The following is a 23,092-nucleotide window of genomic DNA, read 5'->3' on the forward strand; positions in this document are numbered from 1 at the left end:
GGAGCCAAATAGAGGGGAAGGATCATTCCCACAACTTGCTGGCTACTCTCTATTACTAACACAGCCCAGGATGCAGTTAGCTGCCTCTGGTGCAAGGGCACTGTCATGGCTCATATTCAGCTTGTTCAGCAGGATGGCTGGATCCTTTTCTGAGGCACCCCTTCCCAGTGAACCATCCTTCAGCATTTCATCTTGCATGGAGTTACTCTGTGCCAGATGTGGGATTCCACTTACTCTTGTTGGACTCCACAAAATTCTCATCACCCTGTTTCTGATTGCTCCCTCCAATTTGGCATCATCCACAAACTTGGGGAAAATAGGTTTGTTTTTCTTCTTGGTGCCTCACCACCTGCATTGTAAAAAATATGCTCCCTCTGTCCAATCCAAATCAACCTCCTCTTAGTTTAATGGTTTTGCCCCTTATCCTGACACTAAAGGTCTTGGCAAAAAGTTTCTCTCTGTCTTTCTTATATGCTTATTTTATATATTCACAGGGTACTATAAGGTGTCCCTAGAGCCTTTTTTCCAGGCTGAAAAAGTTCCACCTGAATATGAGGAAGAATCATCCAGGTGACCATCCACTGGAACAGATTACCCAGAGAGGTTGTGGAGTTTCTCTCAAGATATGGATACGGAAATATTCAAGAATTGTCTGGATGCAATCCTGTGCCATGTGCTTTAGAATGACTCTGCTTGAGCAGGGAGGCTGACTCAGATGATGCACCATGGTCTCTTCCAATCTGGCCCATTCTGACTTTGTGATTCTGTGAAGAACCCAAATCTCTCTTATTGTCTTTACAGGAGAGATGTTCACCCCTTCCTTCCTTAAGGTCCCGCTCCAATGTCTGTGTTGTCCTGGGGTCCCCAGCGCTGAGTGCAGTGCTCCAGCTGGTGTCACACAAGTGGGACACGAGTGGGGCACTCCTGGACCTTCTGGCCTTGCTGCTTTCTGTGCAGCCCAGGCACGGCTGTGGAGAGCCAGCAGGCAGCCGGTGGCAGGGCCCGTTGCCCAGCTGAGGGGACAGCGCTGCCGCCGCGGGCCGGCCGCGCTCTGCGGGTGACCGAGGTCTGTCCCGCCCGGCCTCCCGTCAGCGGCGGCGCTGCCCCGGCAACGGGCCGGCGCTGGGGCCGGGGCTGGGGCTGGGGCCGGGGCCGGGGCCGGGGCCGGGGCTGGGGCTGGGGCTCTCCGCCTCCCCGCGCGGGGCCGTGACCCGCGGGCCCCGCGGTCAGGACGCAGCCGCGGGGAAGGCGGCCCCGGTGGTCCGGCTCCGCCGCGGGGCCGCTCGCAGGATGGAGGGCGCCGGGGCCCGCTGCGGCGCTGGAAGAAGCCGCGGTGCTGACGTGGTCTGCGAAAAACGCGTGTTCAAAGGCAAAGTGCCGGAGCCGCTCTTTCAGCTGGCATGCAGTCACCAGCACTGTGCTTTCCCTGTCAGTCGCAATGAGTTGTGTGTCTGGAACGCAGCCACTGCTCAGGTAAAGCTAGAATAGAGCCCTTCGTAGGCTGCTACTTTAAACTAATTTATAAATGAAATACTTGAGCGTAATGTGGAAGTGTCAGGTTTCACTTCCATTCTGGAAATGAACATTTGTTATGAACATTTTACTGTGATAAGAATAAAATAAGCTCTTGTGGTGGGCTGGCCTTAGCTGGCAGCTAAACCCAGTCTCCTGCTGACTCCTTCCCAGCAGGATAGGGGAGAGCATAGGATGGGAAAAAGTGAGAAGTCACGGGTAGAGACAAAGGTAGTTTAATGAGTGAAGGGAAGAGAAAGAAAAAAAGCTATACCAAAGCAATCACCACGCCCAACAACCAGAGAAATCTCAGTACAGGCTTTGAGCAACAGCCACCTTAGAGTCAATGTCCCAGGCCTCAACATCTTGCATGCAATATCCCAGTTCTATTGCTGAGCATGACATCATATGGTAGGGAATATCCCTTTGCCAGTTCAGCAAACTGAAATACTTGTTCCAGCTGTGTCCCCTACCAAGTTCTTATGCATCTTCAGCTTGTTATTAGGATGGGGAAACTGAGAAAAAGTGGGAAAAAAGAGAAGGCCTCAATGCTGTGCAAACAGTATTTGGCAACAGCCAAAACATTGCTGTGTTATCTTTGCTGTTTTTTTTCACAAAATCCAAAGCACTGTGCCCCACAAGCTGCTATGAAAAAAGTTAACTCTATCTCAGCCAAACCAGTACAGCTACATTGTAGTTTAGGTTATTCTAAAGTTGTAAATAAAAATAAGTTATTGTTCCACTTGTAGCTTTATATTATTCAAAATCTTTGTTTGTTTCTTTAACTCTTCTTTATCTACATTTGTCAGCCATTATATTTGTCAGGGCATCATTACTCAGTTTCTGCACTGTCATTTGGAAGTAAAAGCAATCCACTTCTTGTCTGCTCTGCCTCTCATGAACGTGTGATAGTGTGGAATCTTGATGAATGTACACAGAAAGTGCAAGAAGGTACAGTATTTTTTATATAATATATATGTGTCATATATATAAGCAAATATATATGACATATAAGCAAAATGTCATATATATTTGCAAAGATGCAAAGGCAGCCATTCACCACCAATCACTCAGACCAGTGTTCAGCCAGTTTCTGAGCCACAACAACCTTGGAAGGCCACTCCTACACCTCCTTTTCTCCCACTGCTCCTTCTATAGCGAGATTGTTTTATTTCTGAGAAGCATGCCTCAGCCACTCAGATTCAGCAGCGTGAACAGCCGTATTAATGCTGTGTTTCTCTCTTGCTCTTCTCCGGCACTGCCGAGTTGAACCAGGCCGGCAGCACAGCCACTCCTGTCATTGTCACACTGAGCTGGGGCGGGAGCTGGCCGAGGTGCTGTGGGGGAACCAGCGCCGGCGGGCCACCTCGGGGCAAACACAGAAAAAGCGCAGCAGAGGTAGTGACGCTCTGCCACTGTGGAGTAAAACGGACAGAAGAAAAATTAATCATAGCAGTACTGCATAATTACACATGCAACACCAAAGTACTTCCTTTTCTGGAATACTTGTGGAACTAGGGTTTCATATTCTGCTTTGCCTCTCCCTCTGCTTCTGGAACATTGTTTTCATGTGTGTGTGCAAGAGAGGCCAATGCAAGTATCTGATTTGGGAGAAGAGTGCATGAGTGAAAGAGCATTGTGGTGACATAACACACAGAGAATAGGAATTTTAGTGTCCTGACCACCATCTTGGTTTGGAGCCTCAACCAATTAGATTCTAGGGAGCAGTGCTAACCTCTCTGCAAGCTTAAATTCATTGGAAAGTAGAAGAATAATAAAAGAAAAAAAAAAAACAAACAAAAAAAAGAGCAAGATCCCCAGAGTCATAATTCACCGGATTCCCAGTGGCAGTCTGACCCCTTTTAGTGACAATATTTTAAGTTGCATGGCATTGTACCACACTATTAAAAGTTTCCTCCTTGTTACCTGTAATTAGAGATTTGTCAATGATTTAATGTGAGGGAGTTCTCTTGCACTCTGCTCTCTTTTGAATTTGTAAATCTATATACTATGAAACCAATGTTGTAAAGAAAATATTAACATTATCAATGTTATAAAAAAAAGTTAACTATTAAATTTTAAACCATGTAAGAGTAACACAGAGAACCAAAGGGTATTTGAGGAACTGGAAATAAAATGGGACTGTGAATTTGGAGGAAATAAAACTGGAAGATAGGTATAGAAAGCAGTAGAGAGGTAAAGAGTATGTGTAGTTTTGATACAAAGGCATTTGGCACCCAGATTGTCTGCTGCGTGATTTTTTCATTTTCTCTCCATCTATGGACTCTTCAGCAGATACTATAGAGACTTTGTCTCCATAGACTGTCCTCTGCACATTCTTGGCATGTTTTCTCATATTATTTCTTACAAACTTTGTCAAAGTAGTTAAGAAATTCTTTGTGTGATCTTGCCCTGTTAATCAATTGTAAAAAGACTCCACAGCATCTAATATGAAAGCCTGAAAGGACACCTGTAGTTATGCTTGTATTCTAGATAATTCGTTCCTATGAAATCCTAAAATTTAGTGACATATCCAAACCATTCTTACATCATTAAGGGCAGCATTATAAAATAGGGATCAGCAGAAACCAATCTACTTGAACCAGTGAGGTGACCAGAATGAAATAATGAAGACACGATAGAAACACGACCTGTTCTCAGATTTAGTCTTATTTGAGTCTATAATGATATTTAGTGGTGTACTTTCTCTTTCAGCGTTTTCCTACAGAAAAATTAAAAGCAGAGAAGAAAAATCCTCTACTTTTTGGCTGAACAACTGGCATATTCTTGCAGAAGTATTTTTCAAAGCTGTGTTTTGCTGGGCTTCAGTTAGGATTTCTTACTCCAAAATGAACGTGGCAGTAGTGGGTTCCATGGGCACATCATCCTACTCCAACAATCCTTTCCCTTGCAATCTTCAATTGAAGCAAGAAAGCGTGATTTGATGGGATTTATTATTATCATAAGGAGTGATAGATCATATCTAGGAAACAGGGCAGATGGAGGAATTCTGGTGGCCCATAGTTCTATGCTTTTCTTTCCAATACCCTGGTGTATTTAAACAATGTGTTTTTCTGTACATATTCCTGACAGAAACTGGGACAGCTTTGTGGTTAGTAATTGCTATGCAAATTTTCTAAGAATCTCACTGCACTAGATTTTTATATTTCATTGAGTCTCACTAACAATACAATTGCTGCAGGGTTTACACCTCGAGGAATTGTTATAGGAACTCTTTTGGGAATGGTGCTTCATGTAAGATTTAGTCCAGATGATCAACAAGTGGCAGTATGTGCTGGAAATCAGATCTACATGTTAAGTGCAAAGGTGAGATAGCATTGTTTGTAGCCATGGTACTGGTATTTCTTTTACTTAATCACTTTAAAATAAAATTATGATAGAGAAATGTTAGTAAAATTAAGCAAAAACATTCATTTGTGTCACAAAATGAGTAGGAACTGGCACTTGATAATACATCATATATCAGATAGAAGGCTATGTTTAAAGAGTTGAAATGAAACGGTATCTCAATAACTTAAAAGTGGAAAATATTCTGTCATCTGAAAAACTCTTCCTGTATCATTCAGTCTGAAGAAGCAAAAGTAATGTGTAGTGGCTTTGCCAGCAGGATGGTATACAGAACTTCAGTTTCAATAAAAATCTTACTGACTTATACTTTGAAAATAAATTTGACAATGCTTAGCAAGAGTTATTAATTATTAAAACACTTAACTGTCAATTTTATGTTGAAATCTATTTTGTTTTTTATTTTTGACTTGATTAATCACAGAATGAAGCTATACTAGCTGAAATGCATGGACACGTGGCTCCGGTGACTGCTGCTGAATTTTGCACATGGGAGAAAAGTATGCTCATATCAGTGTCAGAAGACAGAACCTTTAAGGCAAGGAAATTGTAAAGATGAACTTCAAAAAAAAAAAATGTAGTGAATATGTGAACTATTCTTATTTATTCCCCTTGAAATATACTCTGAAGATTAAGTAAAAAATATCTTAAACTTTTGCATATAAGACTATTGTTCTTCAAATTGCTTGGGAAATTATAACAAAAATTAATTGCTCTTTTTAAAAAGAAAAATACAGGTTTTGTATATTCAAAACTTTCGACATTGAAGTATTAACTTAATGATTGTTATCATCTGGCAAATAGAAATAATATATTTTGATCAACTTGGCTGTTACTGAAGCGTTTCAGGTATGCTAAGCTGAAGGAAAACATTACCCTTTGAGTCTGCTGAAATAAATTTGAATTTTCCTTTTTGGGATTATTGGACTGGGTTACTGTATGCACTCCTCTCCTCTCCTCTCCTCTCCTCTCCTCTCCTCTCCTCTCCTCTCCTCTCCTCTCCTCTCCTCTCCTCTCCTCTCCTCTCCTCTCCTCTCCTCTCCTCTCCTCTCCTCTCCTCTCCTCTCCTCTCCTCTCCTCTCCTCTCCTCTCCTCTCCTCTCCTCTCCTCTCCTCTCCTCTCCTCTCCTCTCCTCTCCTCTCCTCTCCTCTCCTCTCCTCTCCTCTCCTCTCCTCTCCTCTCCTCTCCTCTCCTCTCCTCTCCTCTCCTCTCCTCTCCTCTCCTCTCCTCTCCTCTCCTCTCCTCTCCTCTCCTCTCCTCTCCTCTCCTCTCCTCTCCTCTCCTCTCCTCTCCTCTCCTCTCCTCTCCTCTCCTCTCCTCTCCTCTCCTCTCCTCTCCTCTCCTCTCCTCTCCTCTCCTCTCCTCTCCTCTCCTCTCCTCTCCTCTCCTCTCCTCTCCTCTCCTCTCCTCTCCTCTCCTCTCCTCTCCTCTCCTCTCCTCTCCTCTCCTCTCCTCTCCTCTCCTCTCCTCTCCTCTCCTCTCCTCTCCTCTCCTCTCCTCTCCTCTCCTCTCCTCTCCTCTCCTCTCCTCTCCTCTCCTCTCCTCTCCTCTCCTCATGCCTTTTCATAAATTTAGCTAAAAACACTGAAAGATCAACCTAAGAAAAATTGATACTTTATGTATCCATATCATGTGAGTTTGCCCTTTTCCACCAGGGATGATTATCAGTTGGACAAAACCCTTCATAAATGGAAACAGGTGCTGAAAAGGAAAATATTTCTTAAGAATATAACTTTTAGTGACTGTTTTGCTCTGTTTTCACTATGTGATGGCTGTCAAAATTATGTTTTCCATAGATATTTAAGTAGATACCTATCTTTATATCTTTTTAATTTTTTTTTTATCACAAGGTGTGGGACTATTCTACCAGTCAGTTAATATATCAGTCAGGAATAATAACAGGTAATTTTTCTATTTTTAAATGTATTTTTGTATAGCCAAAACTTCCTATCTCTAAATAATAATCTATGATTATTATTTAGTTTGGGTTGATTTAGTGAAAATAATACTTGTAGACAAGGTAGCAGTAAACATACTATCCTTTAAAGCCAACAGTAAATACCTTTTCCTTTAAAGTCTGCTTCCCAATGTATAGTTTTAGTGTACTTTCATAAACAAGTCTGCAAACCATATCACAGCAGCTTGGGTAACAGGTGCAGGAAACCACTGCCATGGCAGTTTAAGTGATGGGCAATCCAGAGAGCTGCAAACAGAAAGCCCTCAGCAGCACAAAGGCTGAGGCACACAACCATGAGAGCTGCAGTAAGGGCTTTTTCCCCCTCTCTTTATAAATAAGAAAATTCAAATTTGAATCATGTATTTTAATTAAATATCAGATTTGTGTCTACTCTAGAAATGCTTTTATCTTTCTTTTGTGAGCAGCATTTCCTTTGCTAAGTCTGTTAATTGATGAAGAAAACAAACAGATTATCACTGGATGTACTGAGGGACAGGTAAGAATTGTTCATTAAACTCAGTCTCTGTGTCAAGAGTCAACTATTATTGATGTTTCTGTCTATAAAAAAGGTTCACAAACTGCCTATTTTTTTTGAATTGTTAAAAGAGTTATTTTAATAAGCATAATTCAGTGCTTTTAGTTTAAACCATAAATGGTAAGTAAGACCTCTATTAAAATACAGAATTTTTTCCTGAAAACCAGGAAAACTTTTAAGAGCACAATCAGTGATTATGTAAGAAGAGCTGAGAGGCTATAAATATATCTGTTTTAAGAGAAAAAAGGTGAAAAATAGGATTCTCTTATTTTGGCCAAAAAAAAGAAATGCATGACAATTAAATGGAAGAGGTTATGATTTCAGCATGTGGGAATTCTAATAAAAATGTTGTCAATGTGAATATCCATTTCACTGCCTCTCTAATGGTAAGAATATATTTACATGATAATTTCCAGATGTTTTTCTTCAATGTTACTGTTCAGTAATTTTGGAGAAAATGAAAGCTTTAACTGTAGTGGTATCTAAACCAAGAAAGGTATAAATGAAATTCATGCACATGACCCAGTGAGCAATTCCATGCATGTCACCTGTGATTTTTAATTGTGAGAAATAGTCTATAAGAAGCTTTTTTTCAAAACACATAAACATGCGAGAATTAGATGTACAGCTCAAACTGATCATTGCTGCTTTGATTATCTTTAACAGTCTTAGCATCTTTAACAACATGTAATTGGAGTTCTTGTCCAAGGTGAGATGCCATATACAAAAGCTCACTAATTACATCTACAGTTTTAAATGTTGGATCTTTAGTTTGTATTCATGTAAGCTTTATCTTTAGTGTCAAAAGGTTATTGCAATAGCTTTTTCTTTTTCTTGCAGCTTTGGATCTTCAGTGTAATCAGTGAACATAATTACCGTTGCATAGCACATATTGACTTAAAGAAAGAACAAGAGAAATTCTGTAAGAAAGTGTGGAAATCTGGCAAAGAGATAGGTAGCACAATGCTCCTAGAATGCTGTTTATGGTATAGCCCAGTTGTTACTGGCTACTGATTGTGTGCTTTTTTTACCATGATAATTTATCGTAAGTGACAGACTTATGAGTCTTAGACTGTGGCATGGAATTCTTATTGAAGCTGATATGTAGTTGGGTATTGGTGTATCTGGAAGGAATTATGCATGTATGTATGTAATAAATTCTAAATTCTTGGCCAGTGCATTTGTTCATGAAATATTGCATTATGTACACTATTAAGTATTTGTTTTTACTGAATTCGTTGTCCAAGGCCTCAGTGAGAACAGAACTAGTGCCTAAAAATTAATACCTTGTCAAAATGGAGTACTATTTCTCAGTTACCTTTGAAGTTCCTTTTTTTTTTTTTTTTTTTTTTTAATCTATACCAGTGCCTTCATAATATGATATTTCTCTGGCTGTGATATTTCTAATGGTATAACACAGAGTACACATAAATCTTTATAGGCTGCCCTGGTAACCCAGCAGTGATTCCCTGGTATCAGACTGGTTTGATCATTCCCTTGTAGTGCCTTGGGATGGCCATGAGTAGGTGACAGCCTGGGTACAATGGGAGGCCACCCTCTCCCTGGTGAGGTACAGACCCATGTCCCCTCAGCACTGCTGTGGCTTTCCTAGGGAAAAGGAAATCTGGTTTCCCATGCTTGCTCTTTTTCTGGATCAATGACTGTTGTATTCTTACCTGCCTAGTGGTCCAGCTTCCATAATCCTGAAGTCCTAACCTAAGGAGAAAAACTCCTACATTTCTTGTTGTCATTTAAAATCTATGGATCTGACTTCAATGTTTGAGAATGATGTAATGTCTGTGTCTAATGCTGAATTTGATGCTAGTAGTTCCTGAGTGTGAATTACACAAACAGAATGGATTGGAGACTCCTTGGGAACAGGGAACTGAGGTGGATTTTCATCTTGCTTTTGGATTATGTTGTAGCTTTAGTGTCAAGAGAATTTTCAGGCTAAGTGGAAAGATACTCAGCATATTTAAGGATTCTTGGAATATGACTTTCAGTGTCATTTCTTGATATGAAAACACGTAAAATATGCAAACTTGTTTTCAGTTCGTAAGTAGGATCTTTGGATTTTGTCTCTAGATATGTGGAAAAACCTCATGTAATAATGAGCAAAACTGGCTCCTAGGAAATATCCATCTTTCAAAATAGAAGTTTCTTGAGTGTGGTCTTAGTTTTTCATGACTACTACAAATTATCTCTTGAATCCTGTCTGTTTCCCTTATTTCATAGTATTTTGATAGTTGATATTGTTGACTTTCTTAGGTGAAGGGCAAAATAATTCCAAGCTTTGCAAAACAGACATGAGACCAGAAGGATCAGTGGAAACATCATTGCCTATCCTCTTAATTGAACATTGTGACTTTTTTGTATGTTTCCATAATGAGGAAAACACGTAAGTCCTTTAAATATAACTTAGTATTTGAGTCAAATGTATTTCATGGAGTTCCTATTTATGCTTGGATTATTTTCACTGAAAACTTGTATTTTTTGAAAAAGGCAATAGGAAAATCAAATAATGCTTTTAGAGATTAGCAAGCTTTAGTGGCCTACTCTTAGGAAGATAATGTACACAAGCTGATACAAAATTAAAACTGGGTTTTATTCTGAAAAATAATTATATAAAAATGTCATTGAGACTATCCATTGTAACATTTATTGATACCAGCTAATTAGAGGAGTTAAAAAGTAATTGGTAAATCAAATTTATTTTGCATTTGCTTTCCTAAAGCAATATGTGATGCAGCCACTGTGTGACTGTATCAATTTGTCTTCCAAATTTAAATAATTTTTGAACTACATAACCTGCTCCAGTCAAACTTCTGTCAGAGGGACAGATGTTTCAGAATATGATGCTTTTACTCATTCCCATGGAATTGGTTAGCCAGTAGAATTAATCATTGCATTGCATTTCTTTCCTGAAGAAATGTTTATTATCAGGCACCTGGAGATTTGTTCAGGACACTCCCACAAGAACTGTCTCAAATAACAACCTATTTGTGTTGTAATTTATGATTATCACTTGTGCAAATTTCTCAGCCACACCATGTTTTAGAAAACTCTTGTCCTAACCTTTGCTATGTCGTGGGTTATTCAGATGGAATTGATTAATCTCGTTAGATATATAAATAACTTTTGATAAACGAAGAAGAAAAATATCCAGCAGTCCTGGACAATTTTGGTTGTCTTTATCTTAAGTAATTATTCATTGTTATTTTCATGATGCCTGCATATTTAGAAGTACCACCACTGAGAGGAAGGAAGTGGTGATTTTTAAGATTCACATCTCAGATATATTTTAATGCAGTGGCAGTACTTGAAGGTCATATGATGAATTACCACTGTCTGTCATATTGCTTGTATAATACCACTCTCGAAGTATCAAAGCTTTGCCTTCATCACAACTCTAAGTTTGATTTGAACAGCAGCAAATCTTTGAAGATGACAAATTTTATGGCAATAAAGAACCCATCATATCCCTAGTGAAGTTGTTCAATTTTACCTTTAGCCGGAATTACCCTCTTTGCATATGCAGGCTTTTCATATGTTTTTTACTCTGTTAGTCCAGTGCCAGCTACTATGGTGTTCCCTCCTGGGACAGCAAATTACAGCTCATGAACAAGTTACTTCTGCACTTCTGGATAAAATAGTTTGTACCTTGTAGAAGGCATGGTTTGTATAATGTTTTTAATATTTGATTTTGAAAACTTATGAAACTCAGTCTCATTTATTTTTTAATCACCTTTTGGGACATGGTTGCCTGAAATAGATACACAGTAATGGATTATTTGAAATAATTTTCTGATTTGAGATAAAATCACTTTTCCATACCCACCTGTTACTGCTTCACAGACTCCATCTAAGGTCTATTATATCAGCTATCACATTGCAGCTGAAGGTTTTGTTCTGCTTATAGACAACCATGGCCATTAAATTCTTACTATTAATTCAGTTCTATTATATTTTGTGTTGAGAGTTTTGTGTTTATAAATTTTTTTTTCTATTTATTTTTTAAAGACAGTGTATTTGTTTTAGCAAGTGCTTCATATTTGTCTGCAGTGTATTGGTTTTAGCAAGTGCTTCAGATTTGTCTGAATTGAGCAATCCCTGATACACTGCTATACCTGTCTGCAATGAAAAGCAACAATGAAACAATTTTGGAACACTGATGTCCAAAATTAGGCATCTCCCACTTTCCTAAGCTTTTTTACATTGAGCAATCTCATCACAATGGATTTTATTATTATAAAGTTGGAGTGAGTTAAACTTGCTGGATATATCACTTTATGGTGTTTGTAATAACTTGATAGTGACACTTCTTTATACATAATTCAAAGAATTTGCAAATTAAATCAGTCTGTTACTGTCGTAATGAAAGTAGTGCAAACCACAAATAAAATTATTCACATCATGTTAAAAGTATCACAAACCAGAAATGAAACTGTCTTTTCCAGTCTGCTTCTTAACATATTTGACTACATTTAGGGTTTGGGGGTTTTTTGGTCTTTTTTTTTTTTTTGTTTGTGTTTTTGTTTGATTGTTTGTTTGTTTGTTTTTTGGGGGGGGATAAAAATAGTACTAAGCCACTACAGGGATTTTTTTCATACCAAGTTACAGCATCATATTTTTCATATCCTTCAACTCTGTGGTCTGATTTTAAATCAAACTAATAAGCCTACTGACTCCTATTTAGAAAATTTATTAAAATGTTGATGCCAATTTTTATTTATTGGGGCATCAACATTTTTTTAGGTTTTTTGAGAATGACAACTGCTTGCTATTTTGTTACAATTATCGTGTGCTTGATAATATATTTCTTCTGTGAGGCGGTTAACTGAAATTAACAAACCCATTGCTTTACTCTGTGGTGCTTGCAGAAGCTGGATTTCATTACCCAACTGCAATAGTGCTGCCACTAAGAACAGGCTGAGCCAGACATTCCAGACTTGCCTTGGTTTTTTTCCCTTCAGTTGTACTGGCTTTTCTCTTGTACTTGATTTGTGTAAAAACATACATTGAATTTCCTGTGTTTTGGGTGTTCATATAAGAGTGGTTAAAGTAAACTATGAGTAGATTTACCGCTTGGTTTGAATTTGTGTATATGATGCTTTTATCATCTCCCAACTCTTAAAAACCACAGTAATTTTTTGAAGAAAAGTATTTCCTGTGCAGTTTTAGATGTGCCATGAAGCACTTACATGAAGTCAAGGATTGTGTTCTGCTCTTAGTTTTCAGAACTTCACCAATTTTGCTTGAAACTTTGAGCTACAGATTTGGGAAAAAAGGTTTAAATTTAATATATTTTCTCTGTGCGTGCTTTATTATTGTTGTACTGGGACTGAGCAATAAGCATTAAAAAACTCGATTTCTGTTTGTTGTATGGCAGTAAGAAAAGCTGTTTTATCCTACTCAGAGATATTTTTCTCCTTGTTTTAATAGATATTCTTCCCAGAATACTAGCTATTTTTGGATAGGAACCTCCACTGGCTTGTTAATAATTAATTTGGCAAACTTTGAATTAGAAGCTGTTTTATCTTACAGAGGTATGCTTAAAAGATATATTATTATATTGTGATTGCTTTTGTTGCCTGACATAAATAATGTAAGAATTAGGTTGTGAAATAGCAGAATACAATAGAAACCAAATGTTTTTAAAAATGTTTTTTTTCCTAATAGTTTGTGTATATTTTCCTGGCCCTGGTGACTTTTCTCAGAAGACACCTTGGTGCTAGATCTGTGTAGTGACTAGCAGTTAATTTTTATTCAATTTTGCAGTTCATAAGTGTTAAATAAAAATAATCTTATTCTGCTTCATTAAAATTTGAGGGTAAAATAGAATGATATACTCTGAAAACAGTGGATTAGGGTCATGTTAAATTAGTATGAGTGATTTTTTTGTGTTGTCTTAGAGTTAGGTTTTTTCCTTGTGAAATGCAGGTATTATTTTGTTCTTCTTTGGTAAAGATTACAGTGACCTCAGCATTCGGATAGCCAGATCATGTGCATTAACAAGGAAGGCAGCTAATGGAAAGGTGAGTATACAGTAAAAATTGCTTTAATAAATTTTAACAGTTACAGTTGTTTTCAATAAATATTTGCACATTTTGCTAACAGATTAGTGCAGATATGTATTATTTAATGTGACTTGCACAGTAATTTCTTTGAAGAGGGTTGATTCTTCATTATGGAATCTGCTCGTTTGAAGCTCTCACAGGTTATATACAATCCAAAGTGATTAATAAGGAAAAGGTGAATTGTTACAGTGTTCAGGATGTACCTTGAATGTCAAGAATGACCACTGAAGAAGCAGAGCAAATCTTTTAAGAGGAAAAAAAATATATGTTTCTCAAAAAAAAGTTAGGATGTGCTACTTCTAAATCCTTCTAAAGGATCTGTCAAAGCTGTTTGGGATGTTGTGAGAGGATGGATTGTTGGAGAACAGAGATAGTGCTGAAGGCAATCTTACCCCTGAGGAGTTGCAGCTGTACAAATTACCAAAGAGTAGGAACAGCCTTGCCTTTAACACGTCACAGCTGTGTCCAATAAGGATGGTCCAATAAGGATGGGTGTTATAAAAGCCTGGGGTAGCTGGTGGAGGGTTGGAGTCTGTTGGCTGTGCTGCTGTGAGGAGTAAGGGTCATGTGGTTGTGTTAGAGACAGAAAGGGTCAGGTGTTCATCTTAGGGACAGTAAGTGTTTGTATGTGCTGCTAGGGACAGAAAGGGTCAGTTGGTTGTGATAGAGACGAAGAGAAGTCAGGCAGCTGTGTGGAAGAAAGAAAAGGAGTCAGTGCTGTGAGGAGCTGCTTGTGGGAACCCACAGAGAGAAAGTATGAAAGTCTTACAGCAAGATAATAAACATAACAGTGACAGTCAGTTTCCATCCACCATTGATTGGTGCCAAGCACTGATGCTAACAATTGGTGGCCTGTTTGGGGATGGATCCCAACAGGTTGTGAGAAAATTCCTGTTGAAAGCCACCAAAAGTGAATTTAAGGAAATGGAAGGTATTCTTATCTGTGTACTCTATTTTTGGTTTTGCAGTTTTCCTACAGATGTAAGCTCAATCTAGGCTACATATTTAACATAGAAGTCTTTTGCTTTAGAGGTGGATTTTGTTTAAATTCAGCTCTTAGCATGTTCTCATCATGTTGCTGAAGCCAGTCTTTCTTCCATGTGTGCTTCTTTTCTCACAACTCTTATTGCAGGATTGTCTCTAGTGTAGGTGGTGTTGGAATTTCTGTCACTGTTATGTATGTAAGTTTGTTAAAACACATTTAAGCAATATTGGCATATTTTTGAAGGATAGCTTTAAACACTCTACCACTTAATGCTCTTCACGATTAAGCACATTGTTACGGTGAGCTCATGGACACCCCTTTTGCCCCCCTTTCCCCGGGACCCTGTGGCTCTGATCAAGATAACCCCTGGATCCTCCTTCCTGCCCCAACGGGGTTGGCGGAGAGCCAGGCAAGCCCACCCTGTCCAAAACCTATATAGACCCCTAAAACTTCCTGCTCTCTCTTTTTTGCCCCACTCTCCCATGGACACCACAGAATAAAGAGAGCTGTTCCAACACCCTTGGCGTAAGAGCCTCTTTTGAATACCTTTCCCTCTCCTGGTATTCCTCCCCTCATAGCCCCATATCTCTGGGAAAGTCGGATTATTCGGGGGGGCTGCGTAGAGGGGGGGAAAATACAGAGATTACAGCCCATGGATATTTTTGATTAATTTTTATAAATTTCAGAAATTGATTTTACTTTTCATTATAAATGCATTATATTTTGAGCTTAAATTATATTAAGTAAATGGGGTGTTAACTTATGGTGGTTGCTGCAGGTTTTATGCTTGATTGCCTCGATGTTTGAAGATATGATTGCTGTGTTGGAAGTTAAGCTTCCGGCATTAGTGAGAACTCAGCACAGTGATTTTCTCCCATGTGAGAATGAGAAAAGTCTGTCAGTCATTGCCAGGTACAGAATTATTAAATGTTTTCTCTCCATGTTCGATGATAGATTTTTTTTATCTGGCACTACAGTGTATCATATGGTTTTCTACAGTGCTGCTTGTTGACATAGTTTGATTTTGCATCTTTTCTTATCATGCTTTAGTTGTATTGTGAGGGGGAACTCACAGAATAGTTGAATTTGGAAGGCACCTCTTCATGTCATCTTGTCCAACCACCTGCTCAAGCAGAGCCACTTGGAGTCATTTGCCTATCACAATGTCCAAACAACTTTAGAATATGTCAATGGAGAGAGATGCCCCAACCTCTCTGGGTAGCCTGTGCGAGTGCTCAGTCACCTTCACAGTATATAAGTGTTTCCTGGTGTTGAGAGACAACATCCTGTGTTTCAATTTTTGTGTATTGCCTCCAGTCCTGCTGCTGGGTTTAGGGCACAGAGCCTGGCTCTGGAGTTTGCTTTACAGCCTGTACTGCTGCATGGGCTTGTTCATCCCCTGCTGAGAGACTTAGCTTTTCACCTTGTTGAGCTTCAAAAGGTTGCTGTCAGCCCGTTTATGCAGACAATAAATGTCTCCTTGGATGACAACACAACCTTCTGCTCTTTAAGACACTCCTCTCAGCTTTGAGTCATCAATAAGCATGGTGAGAGTCACTCTGCTACCTTATCCAGATTATTAGTGCAGATGTTGAATGGAATTATTATATCCATGGAATCATATAGAATGGAGTTATAACCTCTAGGTTACTCCACTAGTTCCTACTTTCCAACTAGACTTTGATCATCACAGTCTGGGCCTGGTTGTTAATCTGATTTCCAGTCCAGTTTAATGTGTGCTCATCCAGACCACAGCTGATCAGCTTCTCTGTGAGGTTCTTATGGGAGACAGTGTGGAAAGTCTTACTGCAGTCAAAGTTGACAATATCCACAGCTCTTGCCTCATGTGCCAAGCCACTTGTTTTATCACAGAAGTTTATCAAACTGATCAAGCATGACTTCCCCTTGGTGAATCCCTGCTGGTTGTTACTTTCTTGTCCTTTATGTCCCTAGAAATAATTTATGAGAAAATGCTGACATTTTGAAGATGGAAAAAACCCTGCAATATACACTAAAATGCAGACTACCATGCTTAAAATAAAATAATCAGTTAATATTCACAAAACTGGAATCCAGCATGTAAAAGCAATGGTCTGTGAACTGAGTCAGGGCCAAGGCTTGTCTGTGCTGCTGAATATCTGAGATAACTGATTTGCTATGCCTAACTTGTTTTCATTAAAATTTCATTGCTGTTGCATGTGTACGTGCACATGTAGACAAATAATTAAAAACTAGTTTTGGCACCTTTTTCTAATCTGAAATTTTTGTTCATTGCACTGATCAATTTTTTTGTGCTTCATTTTATAACTTAGGGGTACTTTATTGGCAAATTCTCCATTGTGTAAAAATTTAAAGAAGAACATGAGAGGACCTTCTAGTAAAACACTTGGTAAGTATAAACCAATCCTGAAATTAGTTAATAAACTTATATTTTTAATAACAGTAACTGAAATCCAGTTGGCTTGTGCCTAATACAATCAGTAAGTAAATTTTTGTTTTAAATATATATTGCATTATATTTTCACTTCAGTAGGAAGAATTTTAGACTTCTATTAATGTTTCATATAATACATATGTAATCGTAGTTAAAAATTATGGTTATAAGTATTTTTCTTTTTTCAAAAACTATTGTCTGAGAATTTTCTGTGAATTTTAAGTGTTAGAGTGTAGAAGTTTTAAATTTTTGTAAGCCATTCTTTTTCCATAGCATGCAGTAATTTTTTCTGTATAAATTGTCATTTCTTTATTAACTTTGATTATGCAATATACCAAACAGATGCTTTGGTGTATTTTTGTTGTTCTAAATAATCTTCTGCCAGTACTGGATGTTTAGGAAGTTAATTTTTGTCTCAATATTCTACTGCTTAAAAGAAGAGATCTGATGTCCAGTTACCATTGAAGCACTTGTAGCTTCTTTTGATGAGCAACAATCCTTACCATTTGCATGTATTTTGCTCGTTAATTGTCAAAGGTTATATCTCTAAGGTTTTATGGTATTTTCAGAATATATCTACAGAGTTTTATCTAGAATTCCAGGCTGCCTTGGACACCTAGCACTGACAAGTGTGCTGCCTTTGTTGACATCCCATGACCAGATGGATAAATACTGTAATGAAATCCTTTGGTCTCTTCAGGCATGTGTTACTGGGAGCTTCTCAGGAACGGCCTTTTTGTGCCTCATTACTGTATAAAGAGAAAGGATAGTTAGTGGTATTTGATGGGACTTCTACCCTCAACATAAGTAAATGTGTCCCAATGTATCTGGGTTTTTTCCCTTGGAATATCAACAAATTTTCCCCCTTTAAAAGGTTTATTTGTTTAGTTTGTTTCTGCTGATATGAAATACTCAGTTTGGAGCTGAGGGGTGCCCACTGGGCTTCCTAGTACAGCTGAGCATGCTGATATTAGCCATGGTCTGAGCCATCCAGGAGCACAAACACTTTTAGGTAACCCACCAGGCAGCTTGTTCATGATCTTTAGATCCATTCCTTAGTCCAGATATAGGCTGTGAATACATTATAGCTAATGCATACAAAGTCCAAGCAGAGGAAGATAGAAAACACTTTTCTAACTGAAATGAATGGTGAAAAAAGTGATTCAGAACAGTATTCTTGCTACTTCAAAGTTTAAAGAAGTTTCTACTTATTCATATAAGTACGAGGAGGGATGTTGTACCATGTAACAGTTCATATATCTTTCCTTTTCTCAGTCATCATTATTTTAGGGTGATTGGTTGTTTGTGTTTTGTAACATAAGGAAATAGTTTTGCACAATATAAATACTTAATATCTACTTTAAAAGTAAAAATATAATGTTATAAAAACATTTTAAGTAAATTTAATTCTTTCCCTACAGGAGTAAAGAACACAGTGAAGGATAAACCATTGGTTTTCCATAATAAAATTAAGTCATCAGGATATACAGCAGCACCACAGTGAGTAGAAATATTACTACTTTCCCTGCCTTATTGGTGTGTGATATTTTTTCACATAATTATGTAGGCTCATGACTGTGAAACTAATCACCTGTGAAAAATAGTAATGATATTATCAAAGGAAATAATTTTAAAAACATATTGTAAACCAAAACGTTCACAGCTTCTAGTCATTGGCCAACTTCTTTTTGAAATCCCTATTTAGTGGCCAGGTTCTTTAATCTGACTGGACTCTTGTTTTTTTCAGCTTGCAGAAAGTATTGTCTGAGAACTTTATTTGTATGGATTTTGACATTCAGAATGTGCTATTCAACAAATAACTCACAGAAATCAAGGTCTAATCTCAGGCATTAGAATATTAGACGTTTATATTTTCATCAAAGTGTACATTCTCTTATCTAGTGACATTACCTACAGGTGGAAATAGGTTGCTTTTGTTTGAAAAAAGCTGTTTCTCCTATGCAAAGTTTAACATTTCATTATAAGAGTGTATGTTTTCTCTCTTGTAGCATGACCATGTTTTCTCCAAATACTAACCTGAAAAAAAAAGAGGCATCAAAGTGGAAGACCAGTTGTAAATGGTAAGTCATCTAATGGCTCTGTTAGCGGAGGAACAAATTAACACAAATTAAATTAAAAATGTTTCTGTTGTTGGAACTTTTCAGTAAAGGTTGCCACTAGAATTAAGGCTTGGTAAATTTGATATAAAATGTATTGCTGCAGCAAGTGATTTGGTTTATCAGACTGTGAATTAAATTTGAGTGCTTCATATAAAAGAAAATATGCATATCTATTTTCTTAGATTTGCGTTGGTAGGAAGAACAGGTGCCAAATATAGTTGGAAGCGGAGTCCCTGCAGTTCTAGTCCAAAAAATAACTGAATATGGCACTGGGAGAAGTGATTTCAGATCGTGTCCCTCATACACCCCTAAAATCTTGTTACCTAAATTTAATGCAAACTTACTCTAATGAGTTTATACAGAGTATATGTAATAGTGCAAACTGACCAGTGGACTTTTTATCACTGGTCACAAAGAACAAAAGCTTTTCTAAAGCTGGCATTTTCATGTTAATGTATATGGAATGTTAAATGGGGATATTGCACACATTTTTTCTCATTACTATTATATACTCTTTGCTTTATATTATACAAACATGACAGTAAAGAATGATTGGTGCCATAATTTTTCTCATTTAAAAAGAGCTGGTAAAGTGTTAAGAAACCCATTTAATAGCTCAAGACTAAGTTTTTGTGTACCTTGCACACATAGGAAGACTTTACATGAGTACTTGAGATAATTTCAACTTTGGTTTTGGCACTGTTTTATATAGGTTAAGCTACTTAGTGTTTTAAGTTTCGTGTGGGTTGCTTATTTAAATTGCTTTTTTTAAGTTAATATTGCATTTTGGCACAAGGTCTTTGTAAACAAGGTAGAATTTAGATTCTTTAAGTGCTTTTGTGACTTACATTTTCTGGCAAAAAAATAATTTTAGTTCTTGATCTTGTGAATTCACAATTCTTACTGGAAGGAGTAGTTCAAATATAACAATTTACAATGAGTTTGGCTCTTACATTGGAGTTGACATATTTTCTCCAGCAAATATTTATATAAAGATGTTTGGAATAATTCCCAAAGCACATTTATTTCATAACTGAAATAAAGATGTAATAGTTTCTTTCTTTTTTCCTTCTTTGAAGTAAAAATAAAGACTATCCATTGGAAAGTTATCCTCCAATCAAATATGAGAAAGAGATATCTGTTACTTGTAAACCAACCCCAATTTTTTGTGTTCAATATTCTGGTAAGTACAAGCTTTATAAAAAGTGCAGTTGTGACAGTGTGCAGAAATACAAAATTTGTGTAGCATAGTTTCTAAAGACAGGGATTTAGTGTGGATAAAAGAGAAAACTCTGGCAGTACCACATACTGTTTGATCATAATTTTTTATCATGCAAAACCATGCAAACTGTTACTACATATGCAACAGGATTCTATTTCTGATTTTATGTCTTGTTTCCTTTTGAATTTTTTCTTTGACTTTCTCACTACTACTTGAAAACTAAGAGTTCTTTCACTAAAGAATTTATTTTCTAACACCCTTAGTTTCATTAGGGTATATTAAATACTGAAGTTGTGTTTCAAAAATACTCATATTTATTATATATTATTCAATTATTGTAAATTGAAATATTAGAAAAAGAATTCTTCTGTGTGATCCAAAGAGAGGCATTTTTGTTAACTGCTTTGGATAAATGACTCTTGCAATAGGTTTAGTCAGTTCCAATGTAAATCTGATTAAGCAGAAAGCACTTCCTAGATTAGCAATCAAGCATTCTACCATGTATATAACTATGCCAATGTACACCCTGCAAGGCAAAATATTTCAAAATATTTCAAAACTTAAAAATTTGTGTTTTGAGGACAAGAAAAACTTTTATCCTCAGTAAATAAAAGTAATTAGATGTGATCAGTCACTTTGCTAAAATATATTCCAAACATCTCTGTTCTCTAGAGAGTTTTACTAGTATGTTTTAAGTATAAATCTTTTAGTTTGAGGAAGAAACACCTTTCTTTTTCTTTTTGTCTCTGCCACATCCATGCATGTACACACAGGCTTAAATAAGCCCAGTTAAGCAAAAATTTCAGATTTTTTTTGAGTTAAAGATTTGTTATTTAGAGAATGTCAGGACAAGAAATGAATTTGCCTACAAAATCCTACCAAATTCTGCAACACTAATTTGTAATGTCAATAAATAATGTTAAATGTATGAAATTAATATCTGGGTTTTGTTTTGTTGTAGTGGCCTACATGATTTTTTTATGATTAAAAGAAGCACCATATTGGCTCCTTTTTGCTTTCAGATGTAAATCATTAAATTATCTCCTTTTTAGGGGATGGAGAGCGGCTGGCTTGTGGCCTGGCTGACAAAACTGTGCTGGTATTCAATTCCAATCTCACTGATGTGCATGATGTTTTTTCAGGTAAATTTATGAATGATATTATAAAAAGATATACTATATGGTTGAGTTTGCTCTAAAATGGCATGGATTCCACTTACATCACCCTGATAACAAGAAAGAGGGAGTATTGATGATTTGAGATGTAAAATTTCTGATTGCTTCATTTTGTCCTAGAATGAAACTGACTGCCAGGTGTTCCCATTTCTCATTTTTTTTTTGTGGGGTAAGAAGCAATCTATGATGATGTATACAGAAATCTTCACCATGATGTATATATAATATGTATTACAATAATTAAAGAGAAAAAGACAATATATTGCAATAATAATGCATGTATATATTGTAGCAGTATATTCTGATAGTTTATTAGCCAAAAATTGACTGTGACAACTTGGCAAAAGATGTGTTTGCTTTGCAACTCCAGACTTCTTGAGAATAACCATTTAAACAAAGAGGAGGATTCCTCAGGAGAAATCCAAAACTACAAAAGTGTATTCATGTGTAAACATGTATGTTTTTAAAAGAGTCTTAAACACCAGGTTATGTCTAAATTTATACAGGAACAATCTGTTAAATTTTTAATAACTGTAAATGTTATGACTTTAAATCAACCCTGCTGCATGCATTTTCTGTGAAAACTCATAATAGAAAATAAATGTTTTTTACTATCTGACCCTAATAAGTATTAAAACCAGACTACTTAAAGATATTGTAGGGAATTATTTCTAAGTAAATAACTCTGAAAACTGATTTGTGAAAACAGCTTTTAATTTTGAATAATTTTCATTATATTTAGTGCAAGAAGTGACATTAAGGAGGCAACATTACTGATATTATCCTTCTTGTGAGAGGAAATTAATGAAAATATGCCTTGCAGACAGAATAATGAGACCTTTTTTTTCTAAAATAGCAAGTTCTTGAATTTTTCACTGACTTATTTCATTGATGCCTTTAATAATTTGTCTTTTTTTTTTTTTTTAATAATGCACAAGTCTGAAAAGCAATGTAAACCACATTCTAACATTTATGTAGTTCTTTCCAAAAGAAACATAAATGTTGAAGTGCCAGGTAAAGTAATGCGTGGGATTAGGAACCACAAACCATTAGTTGCCTGTTTGCTTCATTCACATTGTTTTTCTGTGTTGTTCAGACTACCATGCAGTCACCTGTTTACTTTCTACTTTTGATGCTCTTGTTTTATAAGTGTCATAATATGTGTTTTCATGAAAAACCATGATGCATTATTCTTAGAGTTGTAATCAATGGCAATGTAAAATTTTTTCTTCAAGAAATGGAAATTGTGTCCTAAAAAATTTCAGTTTCAAGGCTGCATTAGCATCTGAATATTGCTGCTTATCAAAAGTCATAAGGCAGCAGCAGAGGAATGGTATAATAGCAGTTTTGCTGTTAGCCTAATTTATGCAGTCTTGTTCCCTGAAGGGTTGAGTTGCAGATTTAAGTAGCACTGCATTCTTCTTCAGCAGTGACTCTTCAGGCGTCCGTGTCCTGCAGTGAGGTGCAGGTAATGCTGAACAGCTGTAAAGGGTTACAGCTAACATGGCCTTTCCGAAGTCTCTTTACAAAACCAGCTGCTTTTCTTCTCAATGTGCTCTAGGGCTGGGGAACCCTGAGTAATGCCTGTTTTGAATTTTACTGGGCTCTTTCAAGCCAGCTGGCATCTCCTTCACTGTACTTTGGGATTGTGGGGCCTGGAGAGCAGAGATTCTTAAGCTTTTTCTGTGGCTCTTCCAATTTTCCAAACC

The 23,092-nt window shown here is 37.1% G+C and overlaps 1 protein-coding gene and 1 long non-coding RNA gene across 5 annotated transcripts in view; one reads left to right on the top strand and one right to left on the bottom strand.

Moving 5' to 3' along the window:
* Nucleotides 1-824: 824 nt before the first annotated feature.
* The window catches only part of WDR27 (WD repeat domain 27), a 92,278-nt gene continuing 70,010 nt past the window's right edge, over nt 825-23,092 (top strand). The window contains exons 1-16 of one of the 3 annotated variants that reach the window (XM_072927137.1): nt 825-1,473; nt 2,322-2,463; nt 4,715-4,839; nt 5,303-5,416; nt 6,729-6,780; nt 7,261-7,331; nt 8,211-8,325; nt 9,639-9,768; nt 12,813-12,916; nt 13,338-13,405; nt 15,211-15,344; nt 16,745-16,821; nt 18,288-18,366; nt 18,876-18,947; nt 20,066-20,169; nt 21,261-21,350. In XM_072927137.1, the coding sequence (XP_072783238.1) occupies nt 1,291-1,473; nt 2,322-2,463; nt 4,715-4,839; nt 5,303-5,416; nt 6,729-6,780; nt 7,261-7,331; nt 8,211-8,325; nt 9,639-9,768; nt 12,813-12,916; nt 13,338-13,405; nt 15,211-15,344; nt 16,745-16,821; nt 18,288-18,366; nt 18,876-18,947; nt 20,066-20,169; nt 21,261-21,350 (1,660 nt within the window). In that variant the 5' untranslated portion in view covers nt 825-1,290. The remainder of the gene's footprint in view (nt 1,474-2,321; nt 2,464-4,714; nt 4,840-5,302; nt 5,417-6,728; nt 6,781-7,260; nt 7,332-8,210; nt 8,326-9,638; nt 9,769-12,812; nt 12,917-13,337; nt 13,406-15,210; nt 15,345-16,744; nt 16,822-18,287; nt 18,367-18,875; nt 18,948-20,065; nt 20,170-21,260; nt 21,351-23,092) is intronic. The other 2 variants (XM_072927136.1, XM_030268340.4) reach the window with 2 other exon arrangements.
* Nucleotides 2,558-23,092, bottom strand: part of LOC115494388 (uncharacterized) — a 124,705-nt gene continuing 104,170 nt past the window's right edge. Inside the window, exons 3-4 of one of the 2 annotated variants that reach the window (XR_012055131.1) lie at nt 18,904-18,965; nt 2,558-2,927 (exon numbers count right to left, since the gene is read on the bottom strand). This is a non-coding gene — a long non-coding RNA (uncharacterized lncRNA). The remainder of the gene's footprint in view (nt 2,928-18,903; nt 18,966-23,092) is intronic. The other variant, XR_003959394.4, reaches the window with a different exon arrangement.

Source organism: Taeniopygia guttata, chromosome 3, assembly GCF_048771995.1.
Source record: "Taeniopygia guttata chromosome 3, bTaeGut7.mat, whole genome shotgun sequence".
Lineage (NCBI taxonomy): Eukaryota > Metazoa > Chordata > Aves > Passeriformes > Estrildidae > Taeniopygia > Taeniopygia guttata.